Source organism: Ovis aries, chromosome 19 (genome assembly GCF_016772045.2).
Source record: "Ovis aries strain OAR_USU_Benz2616 breed Rambouillet chromosome 19, ARS-UI_Ramb_v3.0, whole genome shotgun sequence".
NCBI classification, from domain to species: Eukaryota; Metazoa; Chordata; class Mammalia; order Artiodactyla; family Bovidae; genus Ovis; species Ovis aries.
Genome location: NC_056072.1, coordinates 11608605 through 11633608, shown reverse-complemented (window position 1 = coordinate 11633608; position 25004 = coordinate 11608605). Strand labels below are relative to the sequence as shown.

Here is a 25004-nt window from a genome sequence, read left to right as displayed (position 1 = left end):
GAAACTGTAGGCAGCGCTCCTGACAATTCGCCATCTGTTTGGTGGCCGGCAGTGGGCAGGGTTGTAGGGAAAGGGACCCCTGGCAATGGTGAAATTTTCTTCAAGCAACGAAAGGTGCTCTTGCAAACCGGCCAGCGGTTTGGCAGTAGGCGGGGCTGCAAGTGGAAAGGATTCCTGTCCACGTTTCTGCGCGAGGCTTCAGGAAAGTCCACCTCGGTTGGCAGGCGTAGGCTACTGTGGGCGGGGCTTTGGGTGAAAAGACGCTCTGATGTCTAACTTTGGGAAGGTCGGTTTGCGGCTTGGGGCGGGACCTCAGGCAGGCTCGCCAACCAGAGCTTGGCTGAGGCGGGGAGGTGGGCGGGACTTTTAGAGGGAAAGGCCAGTCAGACCAGTAGGTCTGTGGGTGGGACTTAGATTTCCGTGGGTCAGAGGTAAGGTTCCGCGCCTGCGTGGGCCACGGTCTGTTGGTTGCTGCCCTCTCCTCCTGGCTGGTTGAGCGTTTACCCCGCCGAGCTGCGCAATGCGGAGGCTGCAGGTGGTGCTGGGTCACCTGAAGGGCCGGCCCGCTTCGGACCCGGAGCCGCAGGCCGCCCCGTGTTGGAGCGGCGCGCGGCGGGCTTCCGCAGAGGATGTCGTGGTGGTGCACGGGCGGCGCACTGCCATTGGCCGGTCGGGCCGCGGCGGCTTTAAGGTGAGGCACCTGGGCTCTAGAGCCAGGTGTGAGATGGAGGCCCGGGGTGGGCTGGGGTCTGGCTCCTCCGTTCGTTTCCCTTCGGCGTCGGTGGTGGCTTTGCGCCCGATCTGGGACCGCTCTGCCCCTTTGCGGGAGGGCGAGGCTTTGGGAGCTGGGATACGGACTCGGGATCCTAGCGGTCGCTCTTTCGGCTGTAGGACACCACCCCCGACGAGCTTCTCTCCGCCGTCATGACCGCGGTTCTCCAGGACGTCAAGCTGAGCCCGGCCCAGCTGGGAGATATCTGCGTGGGTGAGTGGGCCACCCTGGCCCTGCGCTCGATCCTCGCCTTCCCATCCCGTCAAAGCGCTCCTCAAACACCTCCCTCCATTCAGGCGCTTTCCAGGCGTCTTCAGCGAGGGGAATGGCGACAGACTGCACGCAGATGAGCGTAATCATCTTTTTAGGGCTATAGACTCCACCACCCCTCCCACCCTCGCGTCCAGGCACTTTCTGTGCCGGCTCCAAGCACATTCTTCATATTAAGTATGATAGGAAGTAGGAATTGCACGGGACAAACATTTCCACGCCGGAGTCTTGGTGCCAGGGTTTGAGAACACTCTAAGGGACAGGAGTCTGGGTTTCTCTACCCATCCTGATGTCCTGTCTATTGCCAGGGTAGAACAGAGGGAGCATCGAAAAACCATTAAAGTCCAGCTTTACAGTTAATAATGGAGAAACTGCCCGGGGGATTTGCGGCAGAGCTTGGACCTGAATCTAGGACCTCTTGACCTTTAGTCTAATCTTTTTCCCCCACCTAACATTATATGGTAAGAGTCTCATCACACAGGTGCCACCCCTAGGTGGGGGATCACTGTTCAACCCCTGGAGTGTGAGTAGGTGGAGGACAATCAAGGAGGTGTGCATTTTCAGAAACACTTTGCTAACTGACAGGACTGCCTCCTCCGACTTCAAGCTTTGCACTACATTCTTCTTTCTGTGTTACCTTTAAAGGCAGCCGGCCTGCCCAGAGTGTGCTGATTTGGAAAAGCAGGGTGCATGGGCAGGGGATCATGGGCCTCTCAGGGACTGGATCTAGTGTCTGACCAGCACACGCTGCTGTGTAGCTGGCTCACTCTGCTCCAGACTTTGACATTCCAGTGGTTCTGAAGGAGGATTTGGAACGCCCCCTGTCTGGTCATCACAGCCATACCTTAGTGCCCAGAGCATCACCTGGCACTGACTGGAGGTTTGCTCTCCACAGGAAATGTGCTTCAGCCCGGGGCCGGAGCGATGATGGCCCGAATCGCCCAGTTTCTGAGGTAAACTTTTCTAGTTCTTGCTCTGGGTTGGCTATTCAGACTCTTGCTTGGGCTCCGGCCCCAGAGAACTCAGCCTGCTGGTGGGAGAAGATCAGGGTCTGGTGGACTCCAGACCCCGACACAGCCAGGGTGCTCGGCACCCTGTTTTTCTGGATGCTACCTTTCCCCTACTTTGAAAGGAGGGTGTGTTACTGGTGCAGAGCCAGGACGAACAGCCTTTGGGCCTGAGCAGAAAGTCCACTGTGGCCCAATCTTTCTTAAGCCTAAGTCAGCTTGTTGCTTTGGCTTTTCTAAGTGTGAACTCTGTAAATATTTACCTGTAAATATCCAGGCAGGCACATTGAAGAGAGCTTTTTAAATGCTAGTTGGGTAAGCTGGCGCCTCCAAAGCAGAGCTCATCCACAGAGACTTGGGATTGGGCCAGAATCCAGGGGTCGCCCAGAAGGTACCCTGGTGAATTGCCCTTTACCTCTTGTCCTAAGATGGGGGAGGAGCTTTAAATTATTTTCATGTGTAGATTTAAGAACCACTTAGCTCTATAATCCCAGTTGCATGGAGAAGCAATAATAGGAACATGAACTAGCGAAGGCACAGGAAAATGAGAAAAGATGTGGAGACTAGGAGACATTCAGACTGCTTAGCCTAGAGTTCAAAAGACTCCTCGGTCCGGCTCCAGATTTGCCTGCCAGTCTTATCTACCTGCTGCTGCTGCTTTAAGCCACCCTGTCTGCCCACTGCTTTCCCTAAGCTGGTCAGTCTACTGTCCCTGCCGCCCTTCTCCTCGCTAATTAAACTCTGACCAAACAGTGTCACCATTTCCCCCAGACTTCGCTGAGCACCCAAGGCTTAGCAAGAGGGCCCCTTCTTTTCCAGTCACTGGCTACGTGCTTCCTTTTGATGTGCTTTGCTATCTTGCTCTGTTGCTGCAGATGTGGCTAGTTAATTCACTTTCTGCGTGTGGTTGGGCGTCCTCTCGGGCGCTGTATTTCCCTGCATGTCAGCATCCCTCACACTGAGTCAGTGTTCACTGATCACTGGGTGGATTGGGTGAAGGGGCAGTAATTAAGTAGTAGGGTGTTAGGGGACCTGGCAAGGGTAAACAGGCCACAGGTGCCTAGGACATTCTCCACCCAAGAAGGTTTCAGCAAAACCTGGCCTGGCCTCGAGTCCAGAGGTTCCCAACTCGGGTTATGTGCTAGAATCAGCAGGTTTCACCCCGAGGTTCTGAGTCCGTAGGTCTCGGGATTTGTGCAGGACTTTGTGCCCATGGCCAGCTCAGATTACATTGGCAGAGGTGGCTCTACCAGCTTCTCGGGCTGAAACCCATGTGAAAGCCTGGGGAAACCCACCCGAAGGAGGGATGTTAGAATACCTAGTACCTGTCAGGGTTCTTTGTCCAGCTGGGAACAGGCTTTCCACAGAGAATGGTGGGAACATAAAGGCTGAGAGTAGGGATGGTTTCTGGCCTCATATTTTAGGCATTCTTTTTCTTTTTAAATTGAAGCATAGTTGATTTACAATGTTGTATTTCTACTGTATAGCGAAATGATTCAGTTACACATACATTTATATACATTCTTTTTAAAAAATATCCTTCTCCATTATGGTTCATCACAGGATAGTGACTGTAGTTCCCTGTGCGACCCAGTAGGACCTTGTTGTGGATCCATTTTTATATAATAGTTTGGATCTGTCAGCCCCGAACTCCCATGCCATCCTTCCCCTAATCACTGCCCCCATTGCAAGTCTGTTTTCTGCGAGTCCATTTCTGTTTTGAAGATTCATTTGTGTCCTATTTTAGATTCCACATGTAAGCGATAGCATATATTTGGCCTTCTCTGTCTGGCTGACTTGACTCAGTGTGACAGTCTCTGTTTAGGCCCATCCGTGTTGCTGCATATGGCATTATTTCACTCCTTTTATGACTGAGTAATATTCCACTGTATACACCCATCACATTTTCTTTATCTACTCCTCTGTTGATGGACATTTGCATCGCTCCCATGTCCTGGCTATTGTAAATGGTGCTGCAGTGAACACTGGGATACATGCATGTTTTTGAATTATAGTTTTGAATGGATATAGGCCCAGGAGTTGGATCGCTCAGTCACATGGCAAGGCTAATTTTAGCTTTTTGAGTCCCCTCCATACTGTTTTCCTTAGTGGCTGCACCAATTTACATTCCCATGAACAATGGAAGAGGGTTGTTTTCTGCACGCCCTAGCCAGGCTTTGTTATTTCTGGACTCTTAAATTTACAATTTGTATTTTATATTGGAGTACAGTTGATTTACAATGTTGTGCTCGTTTCAGGGGTACAGCAAAGTTATTCAGTTACACACGTAAATATATTCATTCTTTTCCCATATAGGTTATTACAGATTATTGAGTCAAGTTCCCTGTGCTATATAGTAGGTCTTTGATGATGTATCTATTTTATATATAGTAGTGTGTATATGTTAATCCCAAACCCCTAAATTATCCCTCCACCCACCTTTCCCCTTTGGTAGCCATAAATCTGTTTTCTAAGTACATTTCTGTTTTGTAAATAGGTTCATTTGTATCATTGTTTTAGGTCCCACATACAAGTGATAGCATATATTTGTCTTTCTCTGACTTAAATCGTATGATCATCTCTAGGTCTGTCCATGCTGCTGCAAATGGGATTATTTTGTTCTTTTTTGTGGCTGAATAGTATTCCATTGTATATATGTACCACCTCTTCACTCACTCCTCTGATGATGGACATTTGGTAGCCTCCATGTCTTGGCTAAGTGTAAATAGTGCTGCAGTCAACATTGGATACGTGTATCTTTTTTAGTTATGGTTTTCTCCAAATATATGCCCAGAAGTGGGATTGCCAGATCATTGTTAGCTTTATATTTAGTTTTTAAGAAACCGCTATACTACTTTCCATAGTGGTTGCACCAGTTCTCATTCCCATCAGCAGTGTAGGAGGGTTTGCTTGCTCCGTGCCCTCTCCAGCATTTATTGTTTGTAGACTTTTTGATGATGGCCATTGTGACTAGTGTGAAATGATACCTCGTCATAGTTTTGATTTACATTACTCTATAATAAGTAGTGAGGTTGAGCAGCCTTTCATGTGCCTCTTGGCCATCTGTATGTCTTCTCTGGAGAAATGTTTATTTAGATCTTCTGCCCAGGTTTTGATTGGGTTTTTTTTTTTTTTATATTGAACTGCATGGAGCTATTTTTGTATGTTGAAGATAAATTTCTTATTTGTCACTTTGCAAATATTTTCAGCCATTCTGTGGGTTGTCTTTCATTTTGTTTATGGTTTCCTTTGCTGTGCAAAAGCTTTTTAAGTTTAATTTGGTCTCTCTCTCTCTCTTTCTTTTTTTTCTATTTTTACTACTCTGGGAAGTGAATCAAAGAAAGATATTGCTGAGATCTATGTCAGAGAGTGTTCTGGCTATATTTTCCTCTAAGAGTTCTGTAGCATCTGGCCTTACAATTAAGTCTTTAATCCATTTGTATTTATTTTTGTGTATGGTGTTAAAGAGCATTCTAATTTCATTTTTTTAATAATACATGGAGCTGTCCGGTTTTCCAAGAACCATGTATTGAAGTCTGTGTTTTCTCCATTGTGTATCCTTGCCTCCTTTGTCATAGATGAGGTGACCGTAGGTGCGTGGGCTTATCTCTGGGTTTTCTATCCTGTGCCATTGATTTGTGTTTCTGTTTTTGTGCCAGTACCAAAACTGCTTTGATTATTATAGTTTTGTAGTTTAGTCTGAAGTCAGGGAGCCTGATTCCCCCAGCTCCATTTTTCTATTTTTTAAAAAAATCATTTTGTGGCTGGTGATGCACTGCGCATTTATGTATTTGTTTGGCTGCACTGGGTCTTAGTTGTGGCACATGGGATCTTTAGTTGCCTCATGTGAACTCCCAGTCATGGCAGGTGGAGTCTAGTTCCCCGACCAGGAATCGCACCTAGGACCCCTGCACTGGGTCCAGGTTCGTTTTTCTTCCTCAAGATTGCTTTGGCTATTCAGGATCTTTTGTGTTTTCATACAGATTGTAGATTTTTTTTTTTCCTAATTTGTGAAAAATGCCATTGGTAATTTGACAGAGATTGCATTGAATATGTAGATTGCTTTGGGTAGTATAGTCATTTTGATAATATTGAGTCTTCTAACCCCAAAACAAAGTATATCTCTCTTCTGTCTGTGTTATCCTTAATTTCTTTCATCAGCATCTCACAGTTTTCTAAGTACAGTATAGGTCTTTTGCCTTCTTAGGTAAGTTTAATCCTAGGTATTTTATTCTTTTTGATGTGATGGTATATGGGATTATTTCCTTAATTTCTCTTCCTGATTTTTTATTGTTAGTGTATAGGAATGCAAGAGATTTCTGTGTATTAATTATGTATACTGTGTAATTACTGATTCATTGATGAGCTTTAGTAGTTTTCCGGTAGAGTATTCAGGATTTTCTGTGTATAGTATCAAGTCATCTGCAAACAGTGATAGTTTTACTTCTTTTCCAACTTGGATTCTTTTTATTTCTTTTTCTTCTGTGATTACGTGGCTAGAACTTCCAAAACTATGTTGAATAAAAGTGGCAAGAGTGAGCTACTTCTTTTGTTCCTGATCGTAGAGAAAATTCATTCAGTTTTTCACTGTTGAGAATGATGTCAGCTGTGGGTTTGTTATATATGGCCTTTATTATGTTGAAGTAGGTTCCCCCAAGCCTACTTTTTGGAGAGTTTTTATCATAAATGGGTATTGAATTTTCTCAGAAGCTTCTTTTGGATCTATCAAGATGATCATAATGGTTTTTATTCTTTAGATTGTTAATGTGGTGTATCACATTGACTCATTTGCATATATTGAAGAATCCTTTGCATCCCTGGGATAAATTCCATTTGACCGTGGATCCTTTTAGTATGTTGGTGGATTCAGTTTGCTAGTATTTTGTTGAGGATTTTTGTGTCTGTGTTCATCAGTGATATTGGCTTGTAATTTTCTTTCATTTTTTTCTTTAAATATTCTCTCTCTCCAGTTTATTCTTTTTTTAAAAAATTTTATTTATTATTGGACTTCCCTGCTGGTCCAGTGGTTAAGAATCTGCCACCAAGGTAGGGGACACAGGTTCAATCCCTAACTCGGGAGGATTCCATATGCTGCGGAGGAACTAAGCCCAAACGCTGCAAGTACTGAGCCCACGTGTCTAGAGCCACTGCTCTGCAACAGGAGAAGCCATGGCAATGAGGAGCCGGCGCGCTGCAACCAGAAGAAGCCCCTGCACAGCAACAAAGACCCAGCACAGCCAAAAATAAATTAAGTAAAACATTTAAAGATAAATCATACATTTTTAAAGAATGTTAGTTTGGGCTGCGCTGTGCATTCATTGCTGTGTGCAGGATTTTCGGTGGTTGTAGTGAGCAGGAGCTGCTCTTCATCGTGGGCTTCTCACCGTGGTGGCTTCAGTTGTTGAGACTTGCAGATTCCAGAGAGAGGGCTCAGCAAGTGTGGCCCACGGGCTTAATTGCCCCACTGCGTGCAGAATCTTCCCGAACCAGGGATCGAGCCTGTGTCCCCTGCATTGGCAGGTGGATTGATTTTTAACCACTGGACCACCAGGGAATTCCTGTAATTTTCTTTTTTTTTGTTGGTATTTGTCTGGTTTTAGTATCAGAGTGATGGTGGTCTCATAGAATAAACGTGGGAGTGTTCCTTCCTCTGTAATTTTTTGCAAGAGTTTCAGAAGGATAGGTGCTAGCTCTTAATGTTTGATAGAATTCACCTGTGAAGAATTCACTTCTGTTGGAATTTTTTTAATCACAGTTTAAATTTCAGTGCTTGTAATTGGTCTGTTTGTATTTCTCATTTCTCCCTGGTTCGGCTGGAAGGTAGTACCTTTTCTAAGAATTTGTCCGTTTCGTCTAGGTTGTCCATTTTATTGGTGTATAATTGCTTGTAGTAGTCTCTTACGATCTTTTGTATTTCTTTGACATCAGTTGTAACTTTTTTCATTTCTAACTCTATTGATTTGAGCCCGCTCCCTTTTTTTCTGCTGAGACTAGCTAAAGATTTATCAGTTTTGTTGATTTTGTGTATCTTTAAAGAACCAGCTGCCACTCCCATTGACCTTTTGTATTGTTTTCTTCATCTCTGTTTCTCCTCTGAGGTTTACGATTTCTTTCCTTCCACTGTTTGTGTTTTATGTGCTTTTCTTTCTCTAGGTGCTTTAGGCATAAGGTTAGGTTGTTTAATTGAGATTTTTCTTGTTTTCTGAGATAAGACTATCACTGTAAACTTCCCTCTTTTAAGTGCTTTGCTGCACTGCATAGGTTTTGGATTGCTGTGTTTTGATGGTCATTTGTTTCTAGGTATTTTTAAAAGTTCCTCCTTGGGACTTCCCTGGTGGTCCAGTGGCTAAGACTCCGTGCTCCTAATGCTGAGGACCAGGGTTCGGTTCCTGGTCAGGGAACTAGATCCCACATGCTGCAACTAAGACCTGGCTCAGCCAAATAAAGACATATTTAAAAAAAAAAAAATAATAAAAAAAAAAAATAAAAGTTCCTCCTTGATCTCTTTAGTTATCTGTTGGTTGTTTAGTAACATGTTGTTTCGTCTCCATGTGTTCGGGTTTTTCAGTTTTTCCCTGTAATTGATTTCTAATATCATAGCATTGTGGCTGGAAAAGATGCTTGATATGATTTCAACTTTATTAAATTTACCAAGGCTTGATTCGTGGCCCCAGATGTGATCTGTCCTAGAGAATGTTCCATGTGCACTTGGGAATAAAGTATATTCTGCTGTTTTTGGATGGAATGCTCTATAAATATCAACTAAGTCCATCTGGTTTAATGTATCATTTAAAGCTTATGTTTCCTTACTGATTTTCTATCGGGGTCATCTGTCCCATTAGTGGTGGTGGGTGTTAAAGTCCCCTACTATTATTGTATTACTCTCAATTTCTCCCCTTTTTTTCTTAAACTTTTTATTTTGAGATAGTATATTTGAGATAATCATATGCAGTTTTAAGAAAGACTACAGAGACCCTCATGTACTTTTTCCCTAGTTTCACCCAGTGGGAACATCTTGAAAAACTATTGTACAATTTGCCAACCATGATATTGGCACTGATACCATCAAATTACAGAACATTTCCACTACCACAAGGACCATTTTACAGTCACACCCACTTTCCTTCTCACCCCTCCGCTCCCTGATCCCTGGCAACCACTAATCTCTTCTCTATTTCTGTAATTTTATTTCAAGAAAGGTATATAAAGGGAACCATACCGATTGTAACCTTTTGGAATTGGCTTTTTTCACTCAGCATAATTCTTTGTAGATTTCATTCAGATTGTTGTATCAGCAGCATGTTCCTTTTCATTGCTGAGTAATAGTCCATGGTGCACAGGTGGGGCCCACCCTCCCCAGGGCTGCTGGACTGGGTACAGAGGTTAAGAGGGAACCTGGCCTCATCTTGAGGGCCTACTGTGAGCTAGTTTGTGTCCAGAACACCACTGGAGCTTTTCAGAGGTGGCATTGATGCATTTCCTATCTCTGTGCCTCCTACAGCCCTTCTTGGAAGTAGAACATGTGAAGTGCCATAGTTGTAGAATTTGGAGCAAAATAAATTTTGTGAACACTCTTCTAATTGCAAACAGACATCTTTGACACAATCTGGGAAACTTGAACATGGACTACATATTAGATTATTTAAGGGTTATTGTTATTTTTTGTTAGGTGTGACATTGGCATGCCAGTTATGTAAAAACAATGTCATTTGTTGGCTTGGTTTGCTAGTTGGCTCTCCTTGCTAGTGAGAGGACATTGCATCTGGGATTTGCTTTAAGCACTACAGCCTTAGGAAAGATGTGGGAGGGGGAGAAAGGAAGCACTGTTGACCAGTGTTGACAATAGAGGAAGCTGGGTGATTTGCATGTGGGAGTTCATTATAGTATTCTCCCTACTTCTGTGTGCGTCAGGACATTTCATAAAAAAAGGACTTTGAGTGTGCATTGTTACTGAACCCACGTTCCACAAATGGAGAAAGGTGATCTTGTCTTATCACAGTGTCTGGTCTGTGGCTCCCATTGGTTTGTTTGAAGCCAGTATTTAGCAGTCGTACGCCAGGAGACTCCTGGCTGGAACCAGTGTTGTGGAATCTCCAGCTGTGAATTGTATCAGCCTTGGTCATCCTGTCCCAGTGCTCTCTGATTTGCATGTATAATTCTGTTCTTGAGGTGTCACCAATCTCTGCGGAAGAACTGTTCGTGGCTTCATGTGAGAATTGTTGCCCAGTCTGGGGTCAGTCCTGATTCCATCCCACGTTCACTGGCTGTGTGACTTGCAGAAGTCCCTTTGCCTCTCTGGGCCTCGGCTGCACGGCTATAAAATGGAGAAACTGGCTGTGATGCCCTGAGGGTTGAGAGTGGCAGGGTACCCTCCATATCCTGTCTGGCTTTGGAGTGGGCCGTGTGGGGAGGAGGGTGAGGGTGGAAGTGCTTTGGCTGACTTGACCTACCAGAGCAGTTGCTGTTTCTTGAAAGCCTGCAGATGACGCTCAGAGAGGTTAAGTGACTTGGCCAGGGCTTCACAGTAGTGGCACTGATGGAGGTGAGGTTCGAACCTGAGAGTCTCTGGTACCATGCCTATACCACGGTGCCTCTCACAAGCAGGGTCAAGAGGACCCTCAGGAATCACAGGGAGGATCTGTCCTCCTGTGAGAGGTGCTAAGCTCTGTGTGAGTGTGCAGTCTGGTGATGGACTGTCCGCAGGGTCGGGTCATGCTGAGGCTGCCCAGCCCCTGGCAGGCCCCTCCCGCCTCCCATGGCGGCCGTGACCGAGGTGGGCATGTTTTCACGCCCAGTTTTCACTTTTATGGCTGGTAGCATTTGCTGTAAACGTTGAAGTCCTCCTGTGTTGGGTGCGTCTATATTTACATTGTTATGTCGTCTTGGATTGATCCCTCAGTTGTTATATACTGTCTTTCCTTGTCTCTTGTAACAGTCTTTTCTTAAAAGTCTAGTTTATCTGATATGAGTATTGCTACTCCAGCTTTCTTTTGATTTCCATTTGCATGGAATATCTTTTTCCACGCCCTCACTTTGAGGCTGTATGTGTCCCTAGGTCTGAAATGGGTCTCTTATAGATAGCATGTATATGGGTCTTGTTTTTGTATCCATTCAGCCAGTCTGTGTCTTTTGGTTGCAGCATTTAAATCTTTACATTTGAGGTAGTTATCCATATGTGTGTTCCTATTGCCGTTTTCTTTTTTAAATATTTTTATTTATTTTTGGCTACATCAGGTCTCCGTCTTGGCACATGGAATCTTCATTGTGACTCGAGGGCTTCTCTCTAGTTGTGGTGCATAGGCTTAGGTGCCCTGTGGGATCTTAGTTCCCTGATCAGGGATCACCCCCACTCCCCTGCTCTGGACGGTGAATTCTCAACCCCTGGACCACCAGGGAAGTTCCGCACCGCCACCTTATTGCCATTTTTGTCGTTGTTTTGGATTTGTTTTTGTTGGTCTTCCTTTCTTCCGTTCTCTTCTCCGGTGGTTTGAGGACTGTCTTTAGTGTTGTGTTTGGGTTGCTTTTTCCGTGTGTGAATCTATCGTAGTTTTGGTTTGCAGTTCCCATGAGGTTTCGATACAATGATCTATATATGGACAAGGTTAAGTTGCTGGTTCTTAATTTCAAATGTGGTTCCCATTTCCTTCGGTTGTACTCTCTTCTTCTCATGAGTGCTGACTTTTTAAAAATTTGTTTTGTTTATTTGGCAGTGTCGGTCCTAGCTGTGGCATGGGGGTTTTCTTGCTGTGGTGCTCAGGCTCCATAGCTGGGCTGCGTGGGCCCAGTCGCTCCATCGCACGTGGATCTTAGTTCCGGCGCCGCAGATCGAGCTCCATCCCCTTCGCTGCGAGGCGGCTCTCCAGCCACTGGACCGTCATGCTTGCTGGTTTTGCCATCCTGTTTGTGTGTGGATGGTTTCCTGTTACTTTGTTTGCTTTTATTGGAGAGCTTTCCCATGTTTTAAATTTTCTTATTAGGGAATTAGTTGGTTTTGTTGTGCTGAGTTCTCTTAGCTTTTGCTTGTCTGTAAAGCTTTTGATTTCTCCGTTGAATCTGAATGAAAACCTCGCTGGGAATTCTTGGTTGTCGGTTTTTCCTTTTCATCACTTTAAATATATTGAGCCACTCACTCTCCTCTGATCTGCATTGCTGCTAATGAAATAACCTTGAATCAGTTGATAACCTTATGGGGATTCCTTGTATGTTATTTGTTGCTTTTTTGTTTTTTACCGTGTCGGGTGCTGAGCCTTCGTTGCTGCTTTCTCTCTTTGCGGCGAGTGGGGGCTGCTCTCCAGCTGCAGCGCGCAGGCGTCTCTTACTGTGGAGCACGGGCTCAGGCCGCGGGCTTCAGTAGTTGTGGCACACAGCTTTATTTGCTCCGCAGCATGTGGGATCTTCCCAGACCAGGGATGGGAACCCATGTCCCCTGCATTGGCAGGTGGATTCCCAATCACTGGGCCCCCTGGGAAGCCCAGGCAGGCTGTCTTCTGATGGGTGGGTGGGGCTGTGCTCCTATAGAGTTGGTTGTTTGGCCTGAGGCTTTCCAGCACTGGAGCCTGTAGGTTGTTGGGTGGGCCCTGGTCTTGGTGCCGAAATGGGGGCCTCCAGGAGAGCTCACCCCAATCATATTCCCTAGAGGCGCCACTATCCTTGTGCTTGTCCTGAACCTCAGCTGGTGAGCTGCAGCTGCCCTTTGCCTGCCCAGGAGACCCTCTAAGACCACTAGGTGGGCCTCGCCCAGGTTCCTGTAAAGGTGCTGCTTTAAGCCAGGCCCCAGTGCGCATGAAACCGGCTGTGTGCCCTCACAGAGGGGGTCTCTGTTCCCCCAGCCCTGTGGAGCTCCTGCACTCAAGCCCTGCTGGCCTTCAAGGCTAAATGATCTGGGGGTTCTTCCTTCTAAGGCCAGCCCCTCAGACTGTCTTGGAGGGCTCTTTTTATGTGGGAACATCCTGTGTAGTCTGCGTGTGTTTAATATTTGTTGGTGCGAGAACTCTTCACAGTATGTCTGCCACCTCTTTCCCTAGTGTGTGCTGGCCACTGTCCCCTCTGACAGGGGGTGTGACTGATGCAGTGAGCAGAGCCTGTGCTGGGTATTGATGAGGGCCTCCACTCTGCTCTGTGGTTGCAGCGGCCTGTCAGGGCGCGGTCTGCTCCCTAGGTGTTGGAGTAGAGGCCCTCAGATCACTTCCTTAACTGTGTGTGTGATATGCGGTATGAGGGAGGCGGGGCTGGAGCACTCCCACTCAGAGAGAAACCAGTGAGTATTCCCACTCCGGAGCTGTTCACACACCATGGGTGTGCTCTGTTGTCGCATTTCACCCGTGTGCGAGCTCTCAGATGACGCCATCGGCGCCTCTCTCAGCCCCATCCTAAGTGTGGGGATGCCGCAGTTGGCCCTTGCGTCTCTTAGGTGTTGTTTTCACCAGGCCACCAGCATCCACCCACTGAAGTCATGGCCTGGTAATTATGGATCTGGACCCCCTGGGGTGCTGTGGAGCAGCTCAGACTCTGCCCTGGCCCCACCTCAGCATGTGCATGTCCACGAAGTTCTCAGCTGCGAAAGCTAGACCTGTCTGGGCTGCAGGAGATGTTCTGCAGACACTGACTTCACAAATCCCACTGTTGTTCAGTCGCTCAGTCGTGTCCCACTCTTTGCGACCCCATGACTGCACCACACCAGGCTTTGCTGTCCTCTGCTATCTCCCGGAGCTTGCTCAAACTCATGTCCGTTGAGTTGGTGATGCCGTCCAACCGTCTCATCGTCTGTTGCCCCCTTCTCCCACCTTCACTCTTTCCCAGCATCACGGTCTTTTCCAATGAGTCTGCTCACTTTGGCCATCATCTTCAGCATCAGCCCTTCTAATGAGTATTCAGGGTTGATTTCCTTTAGGACTGACTGTTTTAATCTCCTTGTTGTCCAAGAGACTCTCTCAAGAGTCTTCTCCAGCACCACAGTTTAAAGGCATCAATTCTTTGCTCCCCAGCCTTCTTTATGGTCCAATTCTCACATCTGTACATGACTACTGGGAAAACCATAGCTTTGATTATACGAATCTTTGTCAACAGAATGATGTCTCTGCTTTTTAATATGTTGTCTAGGTTTGTCATAGTCTTTCTTCCAAGGAACAACAGGTGTCTTTTAATTTCATGGCTGCTGTCACTGTCTGTAGTGATTTCGGAGCCCAGGAAAATAAAGTCTGTCACTGTTTCCATTTTTTTCCCTATCTATTTGCCATGAAGTGATGGGTTTGAATGCCATGATCTTATTTTTTTAAATGTTGAGTTTTAAGCCAGCTTTTTCACTGTCCTCTTTCACCTTAATCAAGAGGTTCTTTAGTTCCTCTTCACTTTCTGCAATAAGGGTGGTATCGTCTGTGTATCTGAGGTTATTGATATTTCTCCCAGCAATCTTGATTCCAGCTTGAGCTTCATCTAGCCTGGCATTTCACATGATGTGCTCTGCATATAAGTTAAATAATCCCATCGTGGGGTGTAAATCTGTTGTTCATGCAGCTGGGAGGAGAGATTGCAGCTCTTCTTCCTTAGTTGCACAGCCTCTGAGGCTCAGCCATGGTTTCAGCCCCACCTCTGCATGTGGGTCACCCTCTGGTCCCTGCTCCCAAGTCTGCCCCAGAGTGCATCAGCCCACTCTGGAAGGGAGGGGCGTGAGAGCCTGTCCTGGCTGGAGCCCTTCCGGGTGTCTAGGAAGGTAGGGTGGCCACTTGGGAGAAAGGCCCAATGGTGACCCCACCCTTTGCACATCACTCAGCAGTTGTGCTCCGCGTGTATAGTGGTCCTGGCTTCCTCCGTGAGCATTCTCGGCTGCAGAGCTCCTCACTCCCGCCACCTCAGGCTGTCTCATGGCAGCCAGCGGCAGCCCTCTCCCCAGGTCTGCTTTGAAAACCCAGCCCATGTGCACCAGCGGACACGTATCTCAGGCCAGGGCGTGGAGGGCTGGGGCCGGACCACCTGTGCGGGTCTCTCCATCCTGCCTGCTGGTTGCTATATTCTCCGAGTTTCCAAAGATCCTCTTCTGCCCAGCTGATCTCCCTGCCAGTGAGGGGGCTTCCCCACATGCAGGAACCTTCTCTCCTTCAGCTCCACCCTCGGGAGTCTAGGTTCCATCCCACCCCCCCTTCCTTTTCCCTTCTTTCTTTCACCCTACCTGGTTATGTGGGGGATCTGTCTTGTCTCTCATCCACGTGTCTTTTTGAATTCGAGTTTTGTCTGGATGTGCACCAAGGAGCGGGGTTCTTGGATCGGATAGCAGCTCTACTCTTAGCTTTTTGAGGCCCCTCCATACTGTTCTCCATAGTAGCTACACCAGCTTACCTTCCCACCAGCATTGTAGGAGGGTTCCCTTTTCTGTACACCCTCTGTAGTACTTGTTATTTGTAGACTTTTAAACGATGGCCATTCTGACTGGTGTGGAGTGACACCTCATTATACTTCTGACTTGCATTTCTCTAATGATCAGCAATGTGGAGCATCTTTTCCTGGGCCTGTTAGCCCTCTGTCATACTTTAGACATTTCTTTTGCGCTGGCTCTCTGTCCTGGCCACAGGCCCTCTTCTCTGTTCTTTAGGGCAGCAGTCTCCAATCCTTTCGGCACCAGGGATCAGTTTTGTGGAAGCCAGTTTTTCCACGAACTGGTGTATGGTGGGGGGATGGTTTCAGGATCATTCAAGCCCACTAAATTTACAGTACACACTATTTCTATTATTATTACACTGTGTTGTATAATGAGACAATTATGCAACTCACCATAGTGCGGAATCAGTGGGAGCCCTGAGCTTGTTTTCTTACAGCTAGACAGTCCCACCTGGGGGTGGTGGGGAAAAAGTGTCTCCTCCTTAATCTCATGTAGGTTTCTGTCACTGCAGAAAACCCTGCCTCATAAAGATTAGATGTTGGAAATGAAAGCAGGTTTCTCAGTGCTTTTGTGGAAATCTCAGGATATTCCGCCTTGATTTGAACCCAGAAAGTGTGGAGATTTGACAGTCTGAAACGTGACTTTTGAGGCCACCATCATTTTCAGCCTAAAGCAGTGATCCTCTTCTAGCACAGCCAAAGTCAACTTCCCTGGCTCATTCACAAACGGGTTGTGGATCCATTCCTTCCCAGGTCGGGGGTCTGGGAAGTAATGCTCAGGCTCTATTGAAAGCTGAATAGGTGATCATGCAACAGCTGGGAGAAAGAAGGTGCTGGCTCAGTCTATTTCAAAATCTCTGCTGATGTTTGAAAAATCCCAGCATTTACCCATTGCCCGCATAACTCCAGTTTGGCTTTGAATGCAGCCACTTTATCTGCCAACTTGAACACAGTTGTCATTCTACCCTAAAATGACAGATTGAATTCCTTGAGGAGGTTAAGTATGTCACTCAAGGTAGGCAAGTTTTGTGATCCATTCTGCATCACTGAAATGTGGTGACTTTTCCTAAAAGAAATTTCTGGAGCGGCTCTTGTAACTCTGGCCAGTGATCTTGTGTATAAGACATGTGTGCTCTGAGTCCATCTCCTCAGAGAGTTGTGTGAACAGACATGAGTTGTGGGCAAGTACCTTAGTGTGGCTGATAACTATAACCCCATCCTGCAGAACACTGTTAAGTTCAGGTGACTTTTTCAGATAGCCAGCATTTCCCTATGGATGATGAGGTGTGTGGACTCACATTCAGAAGCTACCTCTTTGACGTGAGTAGTGAAACCAGAAAGCCATCCAGCCATGGCAGCTACTCCATTCATGCGTGACACAAAAAGACCAATTCAGTTTTCCTGGTATGTGATCATTCAGAGAATGGAATCTTTCTGCAACTGTAGTGTGGTTGGCAACAAAAGGGCACATAACATACCCTCATACACATCCTCCTAAAAAGTAGATTGCACAGACAGGCACTGTTGCCTTGTCAAATTCGATAGACTTACCACCCTGGTCTGTGTACCACAGTGAGTCATTTATCCTAACAACTGTGTTGGGCTCTCCTGGTGGCTCAGATGGTAAAGAATCCACCTGCAAGGTGGGAGACCTGGGTTCGATCCCTGGGTTCGAAAGAGTCCCCTGGAGGAGGGCATGGCAACCCACTCCAGTATTCTTGCCTGGAGAATCCCATGGGCAGTGGAGCCTGGCGGGCTGCAGTCCATGGGTTTGCAAAGAGGCAGACACGACTCAGCACGGCGCACAGCACAACGTCCGCTGCTATTAATCTTCTCATCAGTTTGTCTAGTTACGGTGCTGTCTGAAAGAGGAACACGTGCCACCATTTACACTGCAGCCTCTCCTCTAAAAGTTCACAGCAGATGTCAGGCAGGATCAACTCTTTACCAATAGAGAAGGGCTTCTTAACTTTAGCTATAAGGTTAGCACTACGAATGATGCTCTCAGTACAGGTCCATTTGATGAAGTGAGTGGTAGCCTTCAGCAATTGCTTCTGTTCTTCATGTTTTTTTCTTTGTAGAAATGCCAAAGGCCTATCTGTCTGTCTGTCTGTCTGTCCTTCTGGCTGCGCTGGGTCTTCGCTGTTGCACCCAGGCTTTCTCTAGTTGTGGCGAACGGGGGCTACTCTGTTGTGGAGCAGGGGCTCTAGGCATGTGGGCTTCAGTAGCTGTGGCGCTCGGGCTTGGCTCTGAGGCATGTGGAATGCTCTTGGACCAGGGAGCAGACCCGTGCTCCCTGCATTGTTAGGCAGATTCCTCCCCGCTGTACCACCAGGGAAGTCCCAAGGCTTGTCTTCTCACGCAGGGTGCTTGGTCCCCACGTGGTGAAGCAGTTTTGAAGGGTTTTTAGCTTTGTTGGATAGCTGGTCACCACATAGTTACAAAGCAGGCTTGGAAAATGTGAGTCACTCATTGTGATGAACCCATAATTTAATCAGGACTCTTGGCATTTTCTTTTAAATGCAGCTTTCTTTTTTGTTGGCAGTCTTAAGCATCTTCTGCTCTCTCATCATGGGGTCTTCCCACCTTTTAAAGAAGCTCCCCAGCGACGTTTGTTTTCTACTCATTTTGGCTAGGGTTAGCTTGTGGGCTTACGAAAACGGAGACAGGTGCATGGTGTGGGAAAGAGGCCCAGACGGAAGTGGTCAATAAAATAATGGGCAAGCCACAGGCGGACTGAAGCGTCAGATTCTGACTTAAAGCCTGCCACCAGACGCAGCCTAACTGCCGCTTGCCCCTCACTGATAGGGTTCTGATATGGATCTGCAGCTGATTTGTTATGGTCTGTGTGGTCAGACCTCTCTGCTAATGATAGATGTGTATTTGCAGCCACTCCCCACCCTAGCCTCACTGCCTCGCTCCACCTCGAATTGTCAGCCATTAGATTCTTAGAAGGAGCGCACAGCCTAGATCCCTCGCATGCCCACTTCACAGAAGGGTTTGAGCTCCTATGAGAATCTAAGGCTGCCGCTGATCTGACAGGAGGCAGAGCTCAGGCGGTAGTGCAGGCGATGGGGAGCGGCTGTAAGGACAGATGAAGCGTCACTCGCCACCAGCTGTCACCCGCCTCCTGCGGTGCCCGATTCCTAACAGGCCAGGGACCGGTACTCACCCATGCTCTGAGGGTTGGAGACCCTGGCTCTAGGAGAAAGAGGGTTGTACAGTTTCACTTTTGAACCTTCAAAGGCAAGACGAGACCCAGCCAGTCTTCTCTTGCCTCTGGGCCGTGCTTGGCCTTGGTTGAGGAGAATCACGGGATGGAAGGGCATGTGCTTGCAGGGCCTGGGGCGCAAGCACCTGCAGAAATGGATTTGCCCAGTGTGAATCGCCTGGAGTGCAGGCAGGGCTGCCTGTTTGTTCCCCTGGTCTTTCTGTCTGACCTCCCCCCAACTCCCCCACAAAGGGGCAGTCAGACTGGCCAGGAGCCCAGGCTTGCTTTCCCTGAGCGCTGGCAGAGAGAGGGGGCTGACTCTCTTGCTTCCTGTTTCAGTGGCATTCCGGAGACTGTGCCTTTGTCAGCTGTCAATAGGCAGTGCTCGTCGGGGCTCCAGGCGGTGGCCAGCATAGCTGGTAAGTTGTGACTGGGTGGGCACCCCTGGCTACGACCTGGCCTTAGTCCTGGCTCCATGGGTTTGGGTCATCCTTGCCTGCGGGGCAAGCAGTAATTTCTGAGAGGACTGTACCCACAGAAAGCATGGAGGAGCGCCCCCCTCCTCCCTGGGCAGCCCCCCAGCCTTTTCTGAGCGCTCCTGGGTCTCCATCTCGGAGGCTGGGGCTGAGTCCCCCTTAGAGACCAGGTGGGGAAGAGGCTCCCCTGTTCCCAAGACAGATGGACTCTGGGGAAGGATGTTTATAAAATGCTTTTGTTGCAGGTGGCATCAGAAATGGGTCTTATGACATTGGCATGGCTTGTGGGTAAGAATTTCTTTCTGCCAGAGCTCATTAACCAACTTGTTACAATGAAACTGATGTTCCTCTCCTGATTCTCAGAGGCTATGATTTCTTGCTTCTCCCTGCAGCCCTTTCAGGCAGCTGGGGGCGAGTTGGTTCCTATAAATTCTGCTTAGAATCAGCCCCCAGCCCTGGCTGTTTGGGAACTGCTCACACCTCTCAACACCAGAGGAAACTGGCTTTGAAGAGCTTTCTTTTCTTGGAAACCTGTCAGGCTGGAGATGTGGGCAAGCATTTTGAGAAAATGCAGCACTGGGTTCCCGTCTGTGACAACGCTTGTTGATTCATGATGGTTGCTGAGAGTGGAAAAAGCAGTTTTGGTTCCCAAAGCCCAGGGCAGCTGCCTGCTCCAGGACTAGTTTGTTCATTTGACAGGCTGTCTGCCCCCTCGCCCTGTCGGAGGTGGAAACTTCCGCTGCCTCCTGGGCTGAGGGACACGGTCAGATCTCTGGTGCTTTGGTCTCTGACAGCTGTGGCTCCTTCTTCAGCTGCAGCCCACGGAGCCCCACGAGTGCTGGGCGGCACTCCAGGCAGGGGAGGCTGGGGTGGCATCTGGTGCTGGGAGCGCAGGCCCCTTCAGGGCTTCGGCAGGCTTAGGGGCCCGGCAGCCCCAGGATCCTGACCCGTGCCCTCTGCCTCTCAGTTCCTCTCCAGAGCATTTCTTCATCGGAACCCTGCTGGGCCATCTAGGAGCTGTGCCAGTTGGCGCTGGCTGTACTGCCCGTGTCAGCAATCGTAGATAAACCCAGAGACCACACCACAGGGACTTTGGCCGGGCAAAGGCCACTGACCAGGCTGCGCCCGGGCTTCTCGCTCTCACTGGACGATGGATGGGGCTGTGTGTGGACTGAGGAGAGGGTTGGAGCCTTCATGGGGAATTTGAGTCCCCAAGCATGTGAAAGACCGAATTATAGGGTTTGAGGGTTTGGGCCAGGACAGTCCCCCGTGTCACAGGTTGACTGTTCCTCAGACTTTGCTCATGACGAGTGGCTCAGGATATTATAGGTGGCAGTGGGCTCTGGAGCCCGACTACCTAAACTTGGTCCCCACTGACAAGTTAACTCAGCTTCTCTGGGCCTGGCATTGCTCACAGCGTTCTTAATACTTGGGAGGATTTTTCAGATATTGCTGGGCGCATGAAAACCATGCAGAGTTATGTGTTACCACCCTCTGAAGCCTTATATTCTGCCACCTCCTGAAAGCCCTTTGTGACCACACCAACTCGAGATCTCAGCCTTCCCTTTGGCTCCTAGCACCTCCTTGACCACACAGGTCAGCTTGCTCTCTGACATGTGGCTTTTAGAATATTGGTCTCTTCTCTCTTCCGGATCTGTGGCCCCTGAGGGCAGGGCCTGGGCTTGTTAGACATATTTTCCCCACTGTGGCCAACGCTAGGCCACTTTCCTTGGGAACTGCCGCTGCCTAAAGGCGCAGTTGTCTTAGGGAAGTGAGGCCCTGCCCGGGCGCGTGGACTGTGCGGTGGTCGGGGTGGAGGTGGGGCTCAGCAGCCCTGCACCCCCAGCTCTACCTGGCTGGCCCGGGGCTCCCTGGCTGTTTACCAGCACTTGCTGGCACCCAGCTGTCTGTGGGGAGCCTGCTAATCACCTCCTCCTCCTCAGGGTGGAGTCCATGTCCCTGGCTGACAGAGGGAACCCTGGAAATGTTACTTCACGCCTGGTGGAGAATAAGAAGGCCAGAGACTGCCTGATTCCTATGGGGTGAGCACCGGCCTCAGCTCCCTGCCTAGCCCGGAGCAGGGCTTCAGGAGCTTGGGTCCCCTTGTGGCCCCTCGCCTCAGGCCTGGCTTGCTCTGCAGGGCCTCTGGGGATGGGACTTCCTGAGGTCCCCAGTGCGTCTGTGCCCCTGGGTTTCCAAGCATGGCCCAACCTCTGGGGATGGGACTTCCTGAGGCCCCCAGTGCGTCTGTGCCCCTGGGTTTCCAAGCATGGCCCAGCCTATCACTCCCACCCTAAGGGGCTCATTAACAAAGGCCTGAGGGCAGCTGCATCCCAAAACCTTGGCCTCAAAAGTTGAGGAAGCGGTAGGTATTTGCCCAGCGGCCATGCCGGTGAGGGCACTGGGCCCTGACAGGGTGGCATCGAAGGCGCCATCGTTGCAGAGCCGCCGAGCACTGCGGCCAGCACCACCGCAGGCCGTGGGCGGGGAGTCCTGGCTCCACAGCACGTGCTAGGGGATGCAGCTGCCTCCACAGCGGGGGACCATCCCCAAGGGAAAGCTCTCTGTGGGAAGCCTGGAAAGCCAGAAGGCTGGGCCAGAGGCCCCGCTGTGGCACTGGCCTGTGGGAGGCTGCAGCTCCGGGGAGCAGAAAGCTGGGTGTGGCCTCCCATGGGGGCCTGGGAGTCCTCGTCTCCTCACAGGAAAGCAGTTTCCCTTGAGGCGCAGGAGAAGCTGGCCAGGCCAGTTGGTGCCCCACCCAAACCCTCCTGTGTGCACGCTTAGAGGCCCAACTACGGTGCCTCCGCCTGTGCGCCTGGTGTCACTGAGACACAGGTCTCCCCGCCTCCGCCCCGTGTGCAGCCCCGGGCCCCACACAGACTCAGTGTTCCCCGTCTGTGTTCTAGGATAACCTCAGAGAATGTGGCTGAGCGGTTTGGCATTTCGCGGGAGAAGCAGGACACCTTTGCACTGGCTTCCCAGCAAAAGTGAGTGCTGTCTGGTGACATGCTGCAAGGGCTGGAGAGTGAGCTTTTGAGGCTGTTCTAAGTGCGCTCCCCAGGTGGCGCTGGTGGTAAAGGACCTGCCTGCCAATGCAGGAGACATAAGAGACACGGGTTCGATCCCTGGGTCAGGAAGATGCCCTGGAGGAGGGAATGGCAACCTACTCTAGTATTCTTGCCTCGAGAATTCTATGGACAGAGGAGCCCGGCAGGCTACAGTCTGTGTGCTTGCAGAGTCAGACATGACTGAAGCAATTCAGCGCGTTAAGTGGTGTCAGATGGAGCTGCCCTAGGCTACTGCTGGGCAGCAAGTGGTTTCCAAGCCTTTCCATCCCAGGTAGGGAGGTGGACCAGGGATGGTGCCACTGCACACTTAGCCCTACATCCCATTGTTGTCCGAGTGTCTTTCCCCCTGGTGTGTGTGGCTGTGGAGGCAGTGGTCTCCAGCCAGGTGGGCCTCTCTGAGGCAGTGGTTTTTAGCCACTTGGGTTCAAACTCTCACTAGAGAGTCGGGTAAAAGCTGTGGCTTCTTCCCCTGGGAATGCCGCTGGGCCTTTGCATATGATTGCAACAGTCACCCTAAAATGCCTTATGCTTTTACACTGTTTAAATTCTAAGGTTCATCCAGTAGTTTAGTGTATGTCATTTTTATTATTTTTTAAATGTTTATTTGGCTGTGCTGGGTTTCAGTTGTGGTATGTGGGAGGTACTGACCAGGGATCGAACCTGGGCCCCCTGCAGTAGGGGCATGGAGTTGTAGCAGCTGGACCACAGGGAAGTCCCTATGTCATTTATAAATACATGGAGTCACAGGAAACAGAGGGGATTGGGCTGGTGGGAGGGAACGGAAAGTCCACAGAAGCCAGCACGAATATTCCTGGGGCTCCAGCCTCGGTTGGCTTAATCCCTCTTGGGTGAAGGGCTCAGAGGGGAGCCTCCTGCTCAAACCTTCCTCTTTGAGGATCTGGTAAGGCCGATGACCAGAAAGACCCTGTGAAGCCTGGGCTCCCGCTGCCCAGATAGTAGGGACCCACACCAGGCCCTCTCCATACTCCCCTGAGGCAAGCGTGTCCCTGCATTTAGCAGCCTCAGCTTGCACTTCTGTCCCAAAGGGCAGTGGGTGGGGGCGTCAGGGAGGGACCCCAGGAAGGAAAGTAACCCCATGTGAGCCTGAGCCTGGCTGTCCACGGTGCTGGCAGGGCAGCCAGAGCCCAGAGCCAGGGCTGTTTCCAGGCTGAGATCGTGCCTGTTACCACCACGGTCCGTGACGACAAGGGCACAGAGCAAAGCGTCACCGTGGCCCAGGACGAGGGCATCCGCCCCAGCACCACCATGGAGGGCCTGGCCAAGCTGAAGCCCGCCTTTAAGGAGGGGGGCTCTACCACGGCTGGTGAGATGGGGCTGCTGCACGCTGGGTGTCCTCCTCTGGGTGCTGGAGCCACCAGGCAGGGTGGGTGGGGAAGGTGTGGACCACCTCAGCACGGCCCGCGGGCCTCCCTAACCCTGTGCTTTGCCTCCAGGAAACTCTAGCCAGGTGAGTGATGGAGCTGCTGCCATCCTGCTGGCCAGGAGGTCCAAGGCAGAAGAGCTGGGCCTTCCCATCCTTGGGGTCCTGAGGTCCTATGCAGTGGTTGGGGTTCCGCCTGACATCATGGGCATTGGCCCTGCCTACGCCATCCCTGTGGCTTTGCAGAAAGCAGGTAAGGTGGCTCCTTCAGCCCCAAGATTCAGATCCAGTTCCTGTTTCTTGTGCTGTTGCTGCCTGAGGCAGGTGGGGGACAGGTGCCTGGGGTGGTCCTGTGGGTGCTGCAGAGTGAAGGGGGGGTGAAGACCAGCACCCCGACCCCCAGCCAGGCTCCACACACCCATCTTGAGCAAAGGCAGACATAGCAGGCAGCCTACAGCCCATGGATGGGGCAGGGCCCCCAGGGAGACTGAGGATCCCACTAAGGGGGCCGCTGGGTCAGTTCAGGTCTTTCCCCTGGGCCTGCAGGGCTGACGGTGGACGATGTGGACATCTTTGAGATCAACGAGGCCTTCGCCAGTCAGGTGAGCCTTTGTTTTGCAGTGTGGCCTGGGGCCCCCAGTTGGAGCCAGGGGGCGAGGGGCAAAGGGGACCAGAGAGGGATCCGCAGCTGATGCTCCACCTCCCCCCAGGCTGTGTACTGTGTGGAGAAGCTGAAACTCCCCCTTGAGAAGGTGAACCCTCTCGGGGGTGCAGTGGCCTTGGGCCACCCGCTGGGCTGCACAGGGGCTCGACAGGTCATCACGCTGCTCAATGAGCTGAAGCGCCGCGGGAAGAGGTGAGGCTGACCCCGTGGGGGTGTCTGGGGGAGGTGTACATATGCCCACATGCTCCAAGCTGAGGAGACAGGGGATCCTGGCCTGCAGCAGGCATCTGTCACCCTGTGTGTGCACCTGGGACCCACATGCCCGGAGGTCTGGCGTCCTCTGGGCCCTAGTGCGCCCAGGTCAGCCTTCCTGACGAGAGCTTGGTGGCTGTGCCTCCACCCCACCTGTGTGTCTCCTTCCCCAGGGCCTACGGGGTGGTGTCCATGTGCATCGGGACTGGCATGGGAGCTGCCGCTGTCTTTGAATACCCCGGAAACTGACGGCCCAGGGCGGAGGCGCAGCAGCCCGCAGCATGGAAGGGATGGCAAGTCAAGACACCTGAGCTGATGTGAGCACACACAACGTGAATAGATGCCCCAGCACAGGAGCAGATGCGGAGTCAGGCCCCTCCGGCTAAGACCCACCCAGCCCACAAGGCTGCCGCGTGATCCCTGGGGGCAGGCCCTGTGGATGGGGAGTGCCGCAGACGCAGTAAATGCGCGGTCTTACCTCGGTGCCTGTGGTTCTTCTGCAGGGCCAGTTCTCACTAGGCTGGTCCTGCCT

The 25004-nt window shown here is 50.1% G+C and overlaps 1 protein-coding gene across 1 annotated transcript; it reads left to right on the top strand.

The window, feature by feature from the left end:
- Positions 1–461: 461 nt before the first annotated feature.
- ACAA1 (acetyl-CoA acyltransferase 1) lies at positions 462–24949 on the top strand. Its single transcript, XM_004018227.5, has 12 exons — positions 462–691; positions 892–985; positions 1938–1995; positions 18971–19050; positions 19353–19395; positions 21051–21149; positions 22014–22094; positions 23309–23499; positions 23630–23809; positions 24103–24158; positions 24267–24412; positions 24646–24949. The coding sequence occupies exons 1-12, from the start codon at positions 521–523 to the stop codon at positions 24719–24721; spliced, it is 1275 nt and encodes a 424-aa protein (XP_004018276.4). The 5' UTR covers positions 462–520; the 3' UTR covers positions 24722–24949.
- The last annotated feature ends 55 nt before the right edge of the window (positions 24950–25004 follow it).